General features: G+C 39.9%; 1 protein-coding gene across 1 annotated transcript in view; it reads left to right on the forward strand.

The window, feature by feature from the left end:
* The window catches only part of LOC121512400 (BMP/retinoic acid-inducible neural-specific protein 3-like), a 120,486-nt gene that overhangs the window by 75,215 nt on the left and 30,389 nt on the right, over nt 1–14,882 (forward strand). Inside the window, exons 3-4 of the mRNA XM_041791656.1 lie at nt 2,621–2,811; nt 11,840–12,030. Of these exons, the coding sequence (XP_041647590.1) occupies nt 2,621–2,811; nt 11,840–12,030 (382 nt within the window). The remainder of the gene's footprint in view (nt 1–2,620; nt 2,812–11,839; nt 12,031–14,882) is intronic.

Consider the following 14,882-nt stretch of genomic DNA (forward strand, 5'->3'; position numbering starts at 1 on the left):
ATAAGTATGGCTGAATCTGCAGGATGACCTCTTCATACTTCTCTAACTATGCTTAGACATTGACCATCGTATCATTCTGATTAATTTGAAGCAAGTTTGAAAGGTTTATGAATAAATCTGAAATGTTATAAGATAATGAGAAACATAAGGCAGTTCTTTCGTTTAAAAACTTCAAGTTTAAGGAGCTCTCCGTGGCAATTTCTTGTGTTGAGTAAGAAGAGGAGCAGAAGAACTAGTCATGTGATCAGCCATTATTATTGCTGATGGCCAGGCTCATGCATGTGGGTTAAGTGGGCTATGATGTAATTGTTTCAGGAAAGATGTGCTTGGTCGTACACGCAGTGACAGAACAGTTGGTGTATACAGATTTGTTCTCTCTGGGACCCGGTTTCAAAAAATGGCGAGTTTTGGGATCCCAAAACGGCGGTTACATGTGGATGAAACGCTGATACAATAAAATACTTTTGCGGATACTCGTCAACTCCTCTCTGTGTGGATGGCCCCTAGTTTTAGTAAATGCAATTATTTTTACAAACCTGAACTGTCCATACTCTGTTCAGCCTCTTCCAAGATTTTGTTTTGACCAATGAGGAAAAGCTATTAGACTTAATAAGGGATGAGAGAGCTGGGGGTTCACATGCAGGAAAGTGCAACAGGCTGGATCCGAACTAGGGCTGAACGATTTTGGAAAATAATCTAATTGTGTTTTTTTTCCCCCAATATTGCAATTGCGATTTTAATATGCAATTATTCCTTAACACTCTTTTATTCATAAACAAGGGCTGAACAGTTCTTTAAAAGTGTCTAATTCTAATGATTTTGACTATTGCAAATTGGATATGAATTATTGCATTGAAGGGGTTTCGTCATTCTTGTATTTGATAATAGAAAAGTACAAAAATGAAGAAGGTAGGATTTTTTGTAGACTATTTAAAGAAATGTCATACGAATGGTTGCATGATATGTCTTGCATGATATTTCTGCAGCTGCTGCAAAAAGTTTAAAACTGCTATTTTGACATACATTTCAGGTCAAAGAAATATTGCTCCTTTTGTGCTTTGAAAATTGCAGCAGGGCATATTGCAATTTTATGTAATTTTCCATTAATTGCCCAGCCCTAATTTGAACCCAGGCTGACTGTGCACATGGGGCGCACCTTAAACCACTAGGCCACCTTCCTCCCAAGCAGGAGGTATGACTATTAAACAGTGAGGCTGCGCTCATGAGTCTGCTCACAGTCACACCAGGTGTTATATATTAATTTAAAGGTTGGGTATTCACGCACAACTACTGTAAGGGATGTCTTAAGTTCATTGCTAGCTTCTGAGTTTTGATCATTACAGGGTGGTGGTTAGTTGTACTGTGAGTGGTTGTATACAGTGGCTGCTAGTGGAGTGATTAGCTATGATGTAGCCACGGAACTGGACAACATTTATGTATTAACACAAGTGCAGGGGGAAAGCTTTTCATGACAAAAAGATGTTTTTGCTCTTCTCCTGGCCTACTTCAGAATGGGTTTGTGATCGTGGGCTCTGCTGTATCCAATGGCTGCTGCTTCAGAAGCTTTGGATGTAGCTGTAGGAAAGTGGCAGTTTAATCAAAACTGGACCACATTTTCTTTGAAAACAATGACTATGAGTCACCTAAAGCTTGTCTTGGCAGAGAAAATGGTTTTGCATGTCTCCTGACTGGCCTTGGTGTAAATTTATTCACCGAAGAGCTCCACCGTTAACAATCTACGGCAGTGGTAGCCCAAGAGAAGTGCATGCATACAACCTCACTCTGATTAGCCAGTCATTAATGTGAAAGACAGAATTTTCCTTCAATCACCTTCTGAGATTTTTTTAAGAAGTCCTACCCTTCCTCAACACTCTGTATGGGAGACTTCCCAGATGAATGTGAAGTATGTCCATGCAGTGGGAACACCCTATCTGGTGTGTCAGGTTATGTTATTATTGCTAAGAAAATGAAAAGCAAACCCCCTCAAAACAACTGTATTAATTCACATTTCTCAAGAAAGCTCTTGGGCTTTGGTTTGTTACATTCAAGTTATATTTGATCATAATGGCATTCTATCGTCTCCTAAGAGTCATTTTACAGAGCTGATCTTAAACACGTCATGCTATAATGTAATATACCATCGTTAGTTAGCTAGCCAGCTCTTATCCTGTCACTTTCAGTACAGATTTCAACATTGGATTACAAGTTTGCCTTCTAAAGAGTCTGGGGATGTAACCATGGCGGGGATGAGGATGACTCACCTGCAGCAGCAGCAGACAAAGTGACAGATTTTTATTCAAGCAGACAGTTAAAGGTGCTGCATTTCAGTTTGATTTGATTCACTGTGCTAATTTACTGAGCATTTATTGGCTGGGAATTCAATTAGTCTCTATAATTGCACTACATCACATACAGGGTGCTTCTCTCAGCCGCAGAGTATTAAACAACGTGTTGGATATGCAGCTACAGGCATTAATTCTGATCTTCTGATCCCATATTTATAATGAAAACATGCAGATAATGATCAGTTCCTGATCATTTTGGGCACCTCTTCTTAAAAGTGATCCTAGAATATCAATCCACTGTGCGCTGACATGTTTTCCTCCTGTGATTTATGCAGGGAGTTTGGAAGATGGAAGGTGAACAACCTGGCCGTAGAAAGGAGGGATTTCTTGGCATCTCCGTTACCTCTGACCCCTGAGTTCATCAGGAACATTCGACTCCTGGGCCGCCGGCCCACCACTCAGATGATCACTGACAACCTGATCAGGAAGTATGGGACTCACTTCCTGCTGTCAGCTACACTGGGAGGTAAATGATAATTTTATTTGACTGTAAAACGGTTGATTGGCTGATTGATGGAACTTAAATGGAGGCATGTACTGACTTTTTTGTACTTACTGACCTGATAATCTGATACCAAAGTGACTCCACTAGCTGCCATTGTGATTGTTCATGAAGTGCAGCTTTTCATTTTTGATTTGGTGCCAGAAAATCTGACTCAAAAGGTGCCCGATTTCCAATGACAAAATAGGCACAATGAAAAATCAGAGCTATCTGAGAAAGAAAGAGTTTGATCACAGACAGATGACGACAACAGCAAAATTGCCCTTTTTGTATTTATTTAATGAAAGGGTTATTGTTGTAGGGGGGCTGTCAGGACCCTCTAGGCACCACAGAGGGCCAATCAATTTAAACAAAAGTTATATCTGAAAAGTCATCAGCTCTTTTTTTCACCCAAAGATATGATAACCAACATATAAAGTCTATGTTAAAAGACAATGAACCACTTATAAACCACTACTTTTTTGCCCTATCATATTTTGTATTCCCAGCAGTTGCTTTGCAGAAAATCCTTCTCTTCTCTTACTGTGGTTGGTGGCTAACTCTAATGTTATGGAGAGTCTGGGTAATAAGATTTAAGATTTAAGAGTGATTTTAACCTCTCTCATCTATTTGGGAGATGATCACAGCTGTTCTGACTTGAAATCATAAATACAGTGTTCAATATGTTGTCTGTCTGTACATTTCCATCCACATCACACACTCTGGAGCTGTTTGTCTGCTGTGCATGCAGCATGAAATGGAATAAAATGGCTCACATGTGCATCTAGGATTAGCATATAAATCGGTGATATAGAAAAAGACTGCCCAGTAGAGTTGGGTCTTAATTCAAGTCACAATTTCAGTCATGATTTCAGCTGTGCATGATCATTTAACAGGATAATCAGGATTAAATGCTACATGTTTTGGCCATATTTTTCATGTGTAAAGTTTTGTCTTTTCAAAGCATTACAAAAGCCTAAGTTTGATAAATGTATGGGTTGTAGATGTTAATAAATCAACAATCCATTCTATTTTATAATCATGATGTTAATATTATGAAAAAAAAAATCATGATTATGATTTTCTTCCATAATAGAGCAGCCCTGCCAGCCAGTCATCATTCATTCCTGACTGGCCTAAAATCAGCAAATTCCCATTCCAGCCTCTATATGCAACTTTACAGACATCTTAATGCCCACATCTACTTGTGTTGCTAACAGAGCAGAGCTGACACTACCAATATGGAAGCGCTGTCAGAACCCACATACACACCCAGTTCTTAAAAAGTCGGGGCACAGTGTAAAATCTAAGTATAAACAAAATGCAATGATTGAAAATCTGCTTGACTTGTATTTTACTCACAATAGAAAAACAACATGTCAGATACTGTAACTGAGACATTTTTAACATTGTATGAAAAATAGCAGCTTATTCTGAATTTGGTGGCAGCAACACATCTTGAAAAGGAAGGGACAGAGCCATGTTGACCATTGTGTAGCATCCCCTTTTCTTTTAACAGCAATCACAGAAGTGAGGTGACAATTTTCTGGAGTTCTTGGAGTGGAATGTTGTCCCATTCTTGTCTGATGTAGGATTCTGGCTTCTCAACAGTCCTTAGTATTCAATGGCAGATTTTTCATTTTATGATGCACCATATATTTTCTCTTGGTGAACGGTCTGGGCTGCAGGCAGGCCAGTTCAGCACCCAGACTCATCTAGACTGTGAAGCCATGCTGTTGTGATGGATGCATTATGTGGTTTAGCAGGGTCTTGCTGAAATTTTCAAGACCTTCCCTGAAAGTGGAACTGTCTGTATGGGAGCATATGTTGCTCTGAAACCTCTCTATTCTTTTCAGCATTGATAGTGCCTTTCCCCTCTATAAACTGCCTACCCCAAAGGCTTTAATGCAACCCCATATCATCAGACATGCAGGATTTTGAACTGTACGCTGATAACAAGCTAGATGGTCCCTCTCCTCTTTAGTCATGGTGTCCATAGTTTCTAAAAAATATCAGATTTTGATTAACCTGACCACAGAACAGTTTTCCATTTTGCTTCAGTCCATTTTAAATGAGTTTTGGCCCAGAGTAGATGGCGGCGTTTCTGGATTGTGTTCACATATGGCTTCGTCTTGGCATGATACAGCTTTAACTTGCATTAGTGGGTGGCATGGCCAACTGTGTTGACAGTGTTGAAGTGTTCCTGAGCTTATGCAGTGATTTCCAGTACAGAATCATGCCTCTTTTTTATACAGTGCACCTGAGGGCCTGAAGATCAAGACCATCAAATATTGACCTTATGGACAGAGATTTCTTCGATGGTGGGATATTCAAAATCTTTGCAATTTTACGTTGAGGAACATTTTTCTGAAATTGTTCCACACACGACAGTGTTGTTTGCAGATTGGTGAAACTCTGCCCACCTTTACTTCTGAGAGACTCTGCCTTTCTAAAATTCTTCTTCATACCCAATCATTTTATTTACCTTTTCTGTCAACTTAATTAGTTTCAAAATGCTTCTCCAGCTGTTTTACATTAGTACCACTGTTGTTGATGTTCTGCTGTGAGTAAAACAAGGGTTTTTGAGATGTGCAGATCATTACATTCTGTTTTTATTTACATTTTACAACTTTTTTGGAATTGGGGTTGTAGATGAAGTCTGTGGGTGTAACTTTGATGTTTTTTTCGTGGTAATAAATACCATTACTTGTCTCCATTGAGATCAGTAAAGTAACTTTCGTAAAAGATCTATCTTTGGATGAATTTTTGAAGGCCCTCACTGACTGGATATCAGAACTCTGCCAAAAATATCCTTGATCTTCATTCTAAGCCAGCACTGCAAAGTTTAAATGGGACCCTGCACCAACTAAAAATTCATAGAGCACAGAGAGTGAAGGAGAAGTATTGATTCTTGTATTCCAGTGTAAATCTACTTATCACTGTAGTACAGTTGTGAGGAGAAAAATGCGCTTTAAGGAATTACTCCTCTCCCGGATGATGTAGCATTCAGTAAAGTACACAATTTGCACCAATAAAAGCTTTTAGAATCTGCTCTCCTGGCTCTTGTATATGGAAAGCAGATGGACATGGCACAATAACTCAGCTGCTGTAAGTAACTGAATAAAACATCACAGCCAAATAAAATACCACAGGCGGCACAGAAATCGCACTTCAGGGATGAATGAATGCATGTAAAAGCCTGTGTACTGTGAACCTGCCACTCTTGGTCACAGTTAAACCTCTTTTTTGGTTTTCGGCGGTGTGATGAATGGATGAGCATTAATGGTTCTCTGAGTGGAGGGAAAAGAAAAACTCATTTAAGATGCCAGAGAGGGTGCAGGCATGTATTGCAGAGCAGATTTGCTTTTACTGAGCAACACTTGTCAATTACTTTGGACCTGACTCCTAGCTTAGGAAAGGTCGCTGTTGTGAGAAGCTGCATGTAATGCAACTGTAGCAGCTGCCTGAGCTGATGCAGGCGCTCGCTCTGGCCCAGAGCCAGCACTTAGTGGTATGAAGAGTGGAGGATGAGGAGTTTGCTTTGGGTTGCTGCCAGAGATATGCCTTTGTGGTTCTGAATGGATTGCCTCTGTGTATAGTAACATATGGACTTAATGAAATTAATAAATAGATTGTGTTATTAAGAGGGTGCCCTTCAGCAGCGGAGGAAGAAAAGGCAGCGGGCAGAGAAATGGCCCTAAAGCATTAACGCTGCATTATGATGAGAAATATGATGTGTGGTGTCTTGGGGACTCTTAAGCAGAGTGTGCAGCTCCACAGCTCCTGCTCTTATGAAGTGCTGATTGCTGTGATCACTGCCTGCTGAGACAGGGTGACGTGGCTCCTCCTAATTGTGGTCAAGTGTCTCCGTGCTTCAGGGGCTCCTGTATGGCTGTCTCTGTGCTCTTAACCACCTGGAATTTAGTGCACAAACATGTGCATGTGTTTCTTCACGAGCAGAGCAGCTGTTGGGTTTTAAAATAGTATCACAGTGTAGATTAATAACAATCATTTAACACAAAAAGGTATCGAGGGGTGGTGGGCCACCATGCAGCCAAAGGCAGATTCTCAAACTTCCAGAAAATCCAAGTTAGAGATCTGGTATAGGCTGGCATTTCTTGTGATTGAAGAATGATTTGTGGGAAGTGTAATGCATTAACACCTCAGCATGTGTCTAATACCAAAGATAGAGACAAATGGAAGCAATCAATCCAACTCCTAAGATACAGAGCTCTATAGAACACCTGGCATAAAGCTTCCAGGCTTGCAGTCCAAGCATCTTTTCTGTTTTCCACTTGATACAGTTGTCATTTTTACACACAACATGTGTTATTAAAATAGCATTTGAATTAAATGCAAGACACGTGTGCCCTTCTGCAATGATGAGTACTCGGTTCTAAACCCTGTTAATTCCTTAAATCCAACCAGTGGGCTGCTAAAATCCAGCACTTCGCCAGGGTTGTCAAGCGGGAAGCCCTCTTTGCCAGTGTTTGGTTTAGTTAGTCCTGACACCTTAAGAGGGCTGAACAATGGTCTCTAGCATTCCAGAGCCACCCCCTTACATACCACCCACCATGCCAACAGGGAGACATTCTTTATCGTACCTACCTGACCTCTTGAAACTGCCAAAACAGCTACTTTCAGTAGACCCAAACTCTGTACCTGCAAATTCCAGGTAGTCACAATGCTGATACTGCCTACCCTCATGTGTAGCTCATTATTGCTACCAAAAAAGACAACCCTTCCTGGCGCCAGCATTACATATAAAAAGGAACTGTAAAGAGTCAGAAGCAAGAGCTTAGCATTGCATTCTGTATGGTCAAGATTCATTGCATTCTTTGACCAATGGTAGGCTAAATTATTGGCATATCGTCATTTATAAGGCATCCACGTACATGGGGTCGCGCCTCAAACCACTAGGCCACTTGCACCCCTCCTTAAATGGTTTTAAAGCAGATTGAAGGCAGTGGAGGAAGACGCATCAGGTTTTAACAGACAACTGACTCAGCTCTGTGACTCAGTTGTAGGTTGAACTTTTTTTGTGTGTTTTTTTAATGTTTTATGCGTCATGTTTGTCACCCTGTTAAAGGAGCTGCCTGACTTAGCCAGGACATTCTTGTAAATGAGATGCTCAGTCTTAGTAAATAAGAGATCGAGGGGAGTGGATAAAAATGAAGTGCCCTGGTTTGGGCTAGCACTAAGCCATGTCAGATTGAGCTGATGCTTTACATCCTTAGGAACAGTTATGTTTTCCATGTGAACAGCCTCTCAGACACAAACTGATGCAGAATCGTGACACCAAAATGTCTGGTGCATTTACACCTAGCACTGGCTTCCTCCTCACTACAAACCAATATTCTTCCAAGAGCTAGGAGGCACTGTTTTCAAAAATCCCATCTGTATTTTGTTCTGGCATCTGGCACGTCTGTGCCTGTAAAAATTTCAGAGATTTGTGCAGCCAGGTAAAAATTCCCCGCACGGGACCTTGTGAAAGAGTTTTGTCTGAACATTTTAAGTCCCATTTGACACAAGGACACTTGCAACTCCTGGATGCATGAAGTATAAATCAGCCTTCACACTTCCTCTGCAAATTGTTGTGCAATTTTATTTGCACCTTGGGGTTAGCTTGTCTTCAAAAGAGGATTGGACAGGTGCAAAGATAGCACTTTTCTATCCTTCTACTTTCCAGAAATATGCAAAGGGTTGAAGGACTGTTTGTATCGGCATGGAACTGGGATCGTCTCTGGTCTGCCCTCTGTCACAGCCTCTACCTCTGCTGCCTGTTTTAATCACCAATCAAGAATTCTGTTTCATTAAGTCCCTTTTGCATCTCATTAAAATATGCATGCTAATGTCATTGTCTGCTACAGATAGAGAACAGAGACAGTGATGTCTCATGGTCCCTGGAAATTTCTCTTTATATCCCACCCTGTGGATTTAAGACTTAGTTTGTTGCATTCTTTAATACTATGATGGCAAAGGCATGACCCACTTTACCTCTAATGTTCTGATACTGTCCTTGTCTGGTTAGGTTAGACTACCAGGGTAAGCCAATCAGAGGCACAGTAGCATCGATTGTACTTGGATATCTGTGGCATGAATAGAGCTGACGGTGCTAAATGCAATCAGCTTTCTTCCCTCATCAGAAAGCCGTAATTATCCTTCTACCTGAATTCCAGCAGCAGAAGTTGGTTGTGACTGTGTAAAAGGCCTTTTTTTAAGTGTACCACATATGCAAAGGCAGTCTATAAAACAGACTGTTTATTCTTGCCTGGCTGGGTTGCTAAAAAAAAACATGGGTCATAAATTTAGAGTGTACCCACTTCTGCAGGCCCCACTACACCACTGAGAAAATATACAGTATGTCACATGCACTTTGAACAGTATCTATGTCCACAAATTACCAAGCAAGGGCTGGAAAAAGTGGGTCTTGCTGGTTGTTATTGTGTTAAAGTAAGATTAAAAAAAAAAAAGTATCCAAATGTAGAATGGACATATCCTAATAGTTAATTTGCTGTGATCATGAAAGTTGTATAGATGTATGCAGGTGCATTCTGGTCAACTGAGTCAGCTGTTATTTCAGTACAACAAAATGAGGTTAAAATCATTTATTATGCTGCAAAAAGCTTACCATGTTTATTTTACACAATGATGAGGACAAAATGAGAACATTGACACTAATGAGGTTTACCTTAAATGAAACAGGCTGTCTAAAAGGTGAAATATCACAGTAGTCTGAGAAGCAATTAGATTTGTTCAGGCTTGCTAATTTTGTCTCAAAAGCCTGTGCACTGTGATCTTGATAGGTGTAATTCATGGTGTCAAGTAAGCCCATGTGCTCTGGGCATATACTGTTTTTATGACGCAATCAAAAAATAAAGGAACTGAAGAACATCAGATATCTTGCAAATGAAAAGAGAGGAATGAGATTTTACTTATAAATCTTATACATAACTTTAAGTGTCATAGGCAGTATAGCTTATAGGCATACAGATTGTCCAGTGTTTATCATGCATGCTTTAGAAAATCAGTTAGTTTTCAGCCTGCCTTTACTTGGTGTTGAGCTCACAGATTATGGGCTGCTTGTTTTTCTAATGTTTGAGAATGCTTTAGTGAAATATAACTTAAATCCATCTGCCCTCTTAGACCGGATATGCCGTATGTGACAAAAGGTGAAACAGGTTATACAAAGTTAAATAACTTTAGAACCATAAATCGTGGCGTCTTATTTTTTCCTCTTGAAGGAGGCTCTTGTGTCATTCCAATGATGCTAACCATGCCTTTGGATCTCTTACAGAAGCTTTTCTAGCTAGACTGGCACTTGGGTGACTTTCCGGTATAATTAAAGGTAAAATCCACAACAGCAAATCTTATATTGAAGTCTTTTCACCCATTTTAGGTCATTTTCAACTGTTTCTACTGCTTTGAATTCTAACTGCCATATTGTATCAGAGAATGCTTTACGATGAGCTGGCAACCTTCGCACTGTTGTCAAACTGCACAGCTATAACTGATCCTGCAAAAGATGGCCTGAGTAGCCCATAATTGAGAGAAAGAGAGAAAGAAAGCCTGTGATGTGTCCCTCTGAGTCACTGCAGAGAGGAACTGCTTCAAGAAACGCTTCAAAAACAGCCAATACAATAAGCGCCAGGACTTTTTATTTTGTAAATATGAGAATATTTGAAGAATTTGTCACAGAATGATTAGTATTTCCCTTGTTGGTTCCCAAGGGATAAAGTTTTGGTCATTATGCTTTACTGTGTGTCACACATAGGAGTCTTTATGCTTTTGTTTCAGTTTAGATTTCCTCTTGTCTTTCTTGTCCTATAAGTTTCTTTTTTTTTTTTTTTTTGTTAACTCATGTAACATTACTGCAACACACATATATGAAGTCCAGGTTATCCTGAAATGAGGCTATATAGAGCTTTTCTGTTTTACTGTTTTACAAGCTTTTTTAAGATGGTAAGTCCAGGTGAGACAAAATAGTTTAAAAAAACAGCATAGGGCTTGAAGGGTTAACATGCATCATTACGTGCATCTTTATTTGGTTTGTGTTTAGTAGCACAATAAGAGGGGATAAGAGCTGGCTGGAGTTTTCAAGAGCTCAAAGTAAAATCCACAGTGCAAATAGTAAAGGGCCAGCCTGCAGGCACACCTAGCTCTTAAAGAGAAAAAAAGCTGACATTCTGAACTATGTTTCACCCAGACACATCTATGTATTTAAAATCAGACTGCTTTATCCAACCTCTTTGTGCTCTGCACCTGGCTTTGTGCCCAGATGTGGGCTGTGTAATTACCAATATGGGGACAGGCAATCCCCCAATCACTTTGCGCCTCATTCGTCACATCATTTCTTTAACTTTGGCTTGTCTTTGTGTGTTTTTGGTCAATAGGAAAGAGGGTTCAGAAAGTTTTGGAATTGCTCTTAGAGATTGCTTAGGCCAGCAGCTATGGGACAGGCTGTAATGACTTCAGTGTAATCTCTTGGGCCAAATGCACCCAATCAAGAGTGTCTAAGAAAGGTGTTGTTGTTGCCTCTGACAGGCACAGGTTGTTATAAAACTGTCTGACAACATAACAAAAAAGAAATGCTACAAAGATGAACTTTTGTGTTCAGGTAAGAGCCATGTTTTAAACCAAACAGTGTTTTTTTGCTCTCCTATGGCCACCATACTCATTGACAAATAAAAGAATTGCACCTCAGTTGTTGCACTTGTCCACTGCTGTCTCAAAGTGGCATTTGTCTGTTCTGTTATGTTCTTTTAGACGGGAGATAACCCTTTAAAAATCCAGGGTCACATCAAAATTGGGATGTATGACTCAGCTGTAACAGCCCTGGCTGCCAGCAGAGCAATCTACTGGAACAATTCAAAACATTTTGTACCTCTTTGTCACTTAGACCTTAAAACAGGAACAAAATGTCCTCTGACAGCAATAGATAATGAATTTACTCTCTGTTTCAGAGAGCACTTGAAAATTCTTGTAAACAATTAAATGGTATGTTTCCCTGCAGGAGAAGAGGCCTTAACGATATTTGTGGACAAGAGGAAACTGAGTAAGAAAGCCGAGGTGAGCGATTATTCAGGAAACTCCTCCACTGTGACTCTGGAAGCTCTGCACCAGCTGGCTGCCTCCTACTTCATCGACAGGGAGAGCACCCTGCGCAAGCTGCACCACATCCAGATCGCCTCCACTGCCATCAAGGTAACGCCTTTGTGTCTCTTTTGTTGGGTTTTTGGGACACGTTTTCAGAGGGATGCAGTTTTACTTGAGCCTTTTCAAGCACCAAATAAGTCGATTCTACAATGTGTGACATGGGGATCAAATTGCTGCAGTGATACAGAAATTAGAAAACTAAAGGCCAAAATAGATCAGCATATGGTGCTCCTTTTCCTGCCAGTGTTTCTAAAGTGTTTTACAGAAGAAAAATTAGAGAGCATTTGATGAAAAAGGATAAAGGAGAGGTAGATTTTTCTCCTTTAGTTTAAAAGAAAGAGAAAGTCAGGAGATTTTTTGGTGATACAGGGCCGTGACAGGACTTATGTTCGTTTTTGTTTTCTGAGATGTCATATTTCATCAAAAATTAATCATACTCAGCTTTACAGAAAAATTCTAAAATTCAGGGGGTGAGTGGCCTCGTGGTTATGTCGCTGCCCATGTGCAGTATTTGGGTGGCCCGGGTTTAAGTCCAATCTGTAGCTCTTTACCTGCATGTGCAGGGTTCAGGAACCTTTTTGGTTGAAAGAGCCATTTTTGCCAGAAAATCTTTGAAGAGCCACAAAACACATTTGAACCTTCCAATGAAGGTGACAAAGTCAATTAGCCTAAGTCTTCCTCTATCGACATAACTGATTAAGCAAAGGTATGTGGCCAGCCATTGATATGTTTGGTCACACTGATAACTTTCCACTTAGTCGCTATTTTTTTCTTTTTTTAATCAACTTTCACTTTGATGCATTTATGGATTTAGAACTAAAACAGAAAAAAAAAACTGTACATATTTTTATCTATAAGTGCTATTATTCGCCAATGATTATTTTTATCCTTAATGATACTGATATAATCATTGTCATTATGTCTTTATTCATCCACACACACTCATTACACCTGCTGTCAGACAGAGTTAATGCAGGATAATATAGTAGCCACCTACAGATGAAACCTCCACTTCATCTCCTCTCTCTATGCTGCTGTCTGTCTGTCTATGTCACAGGAATGCAGTAGTAAAAAGATGCGTTTTGGCCCGATCAATAAACAATAGCACCCGTGATCACTGGGTCACAGACTGCATCAACAGTACAATCAGAAGGACAAACCACAGCAATCACGATATTCACCCCAAATATCCATGAGAGTAGGATCAGCTGTTTACAGCCTTTCTCCTGCTCTATAAGTGACACGCATCAGCACCGTGGACAGCGCCCTAACTCATGCGACACAAACACCAACAACCTCATATTTTACAACACTAATGCACATTCCTACAATGAACCTTACATTCATTACACACCAAAAATCATCAAATGTACTGTATCAATCTTCTGAATGATAATATGGACTTCGCAGCAGCAGAGAGGAGAATAACAATAAAACATGAGTTTACCTGTTTATTGAACTCAAACAGCCATCTGTTAATTCCTTGGCCTTCTTTCTCTCTTCCTTTACCTGACTGATGCTGTTAAGTGTAAACGTGTCTTAGTATTTTATGCTGTTGTTATTGTTATCACTGTCTACATTCTCAGCTGAAACTACTTTAAGCCTCTAAGGGTCCGACGGATCCACCGCTTTAGTATGAAACTTTTCAGTGTTCATCATTTTCACATTCCAACCTTGCTCTGCTAAATCAGATTTCAGAAATTCAAAACTTAACTTGCGTGATGAGCACAAAACTCCTGCTTAGGTGTCATTTTTGACAAGAGTGTTTCCAAGACAGGAAATCAATCACCAGTATGTGCTGCGCCATAGAGGCAAGATATGACGCATATTTAAGTTGATAAAATAGGCTTATTTGTTAAAAAGAAAGTTATAAGTGAATGAAAGAGCAACACGTATGGATAAAATATACAAAACTATCTCAGGAAAGCATTATTCTTTTAATGTCAAAAAAGTTTCCTTAATTTCAAATTTCTGGCACAGCTGCAGAGAGCCACTAACCCTAACCTCTGTCCTGCTGTATGTATATGTATGTATATATCAGAATCAGATTCAGAATCATTTTTATTGTCATTGTACAATGTACAATGATTTTTTTTTTTTTTTGCAGTATCATTTAGTGCTTGAGCAGTTTCTCATTTGATATTGAAGCTGCTCTGGGATATGTGCTGTTTTTCAGTCTGTTAGTTTTGGTTCTTATTGTCCTGAACTGTCTTCCTGAGGGTAGCAGTTGGAACAGGTGATGTGCTGGGAGGGATGAGTCCTTCAGGATGCCCAGGGCCTTCCTGTGGCAGAGGGACCTGAACAACTCCTCTAAGGACAGGAGAGCACAGCCAGTGATTTTCTGTGCTGTGTTGATGACCCTCTGGAGAGCCGTCTTCTCCTGAGCATCGCAGTTGGAGAACCACACTGGGATGCAGTATGCCAGTACACTTTCAATGGATCAGCTGTAAAAAGACACCAGCAGCTCCTTGGCCAGGGTGTTGCTCTTCAGGACCCTAGGACCCCCAGGATAATAGAGAGACACATTAGGAAGACTCTCTCATTTCATTAGCTGTCACAAGTTTACTCGATCACTAATTAAACTAGTACACCAGGAGCATTACATCCATGTGTAAAGGAAAATGTGGTAAAAATGAAGATCAGAAGGTGAGTTCTGACCACAAGTCATCAGTTTGAGCTGGTCTGATTAATAGCAATTATTGATATTAATGTTGTGTTAGTTTTCATTTCAAGATTGACGTTATAGTAGCCTCCTCAATTGTCTCCATGTTTGTAGTTTACATCTCAGACATTAGGGACTTTTAAAAAGCCTGAGCATTGCTCAAAAAATTCAATTTAATACACCATACAAAAAAAACAGCTTGTAATTTCAATCACTAATGCATAGACCTTTCACCTTT

This window comes from Cheilinus undulatus, linkage group 7, assembly GCF_018320785.1.
Source record: "Cheilinus undulatus linkage group 7, ASM1832078v1, whole genome shotgun sequence".
Taxonomy (NCBI): Eukaryota; Metazoa; Chordata; class Actinopteri; order Labriformes; family Labridae; genus Cheilinus; species Cheilinus undulatus.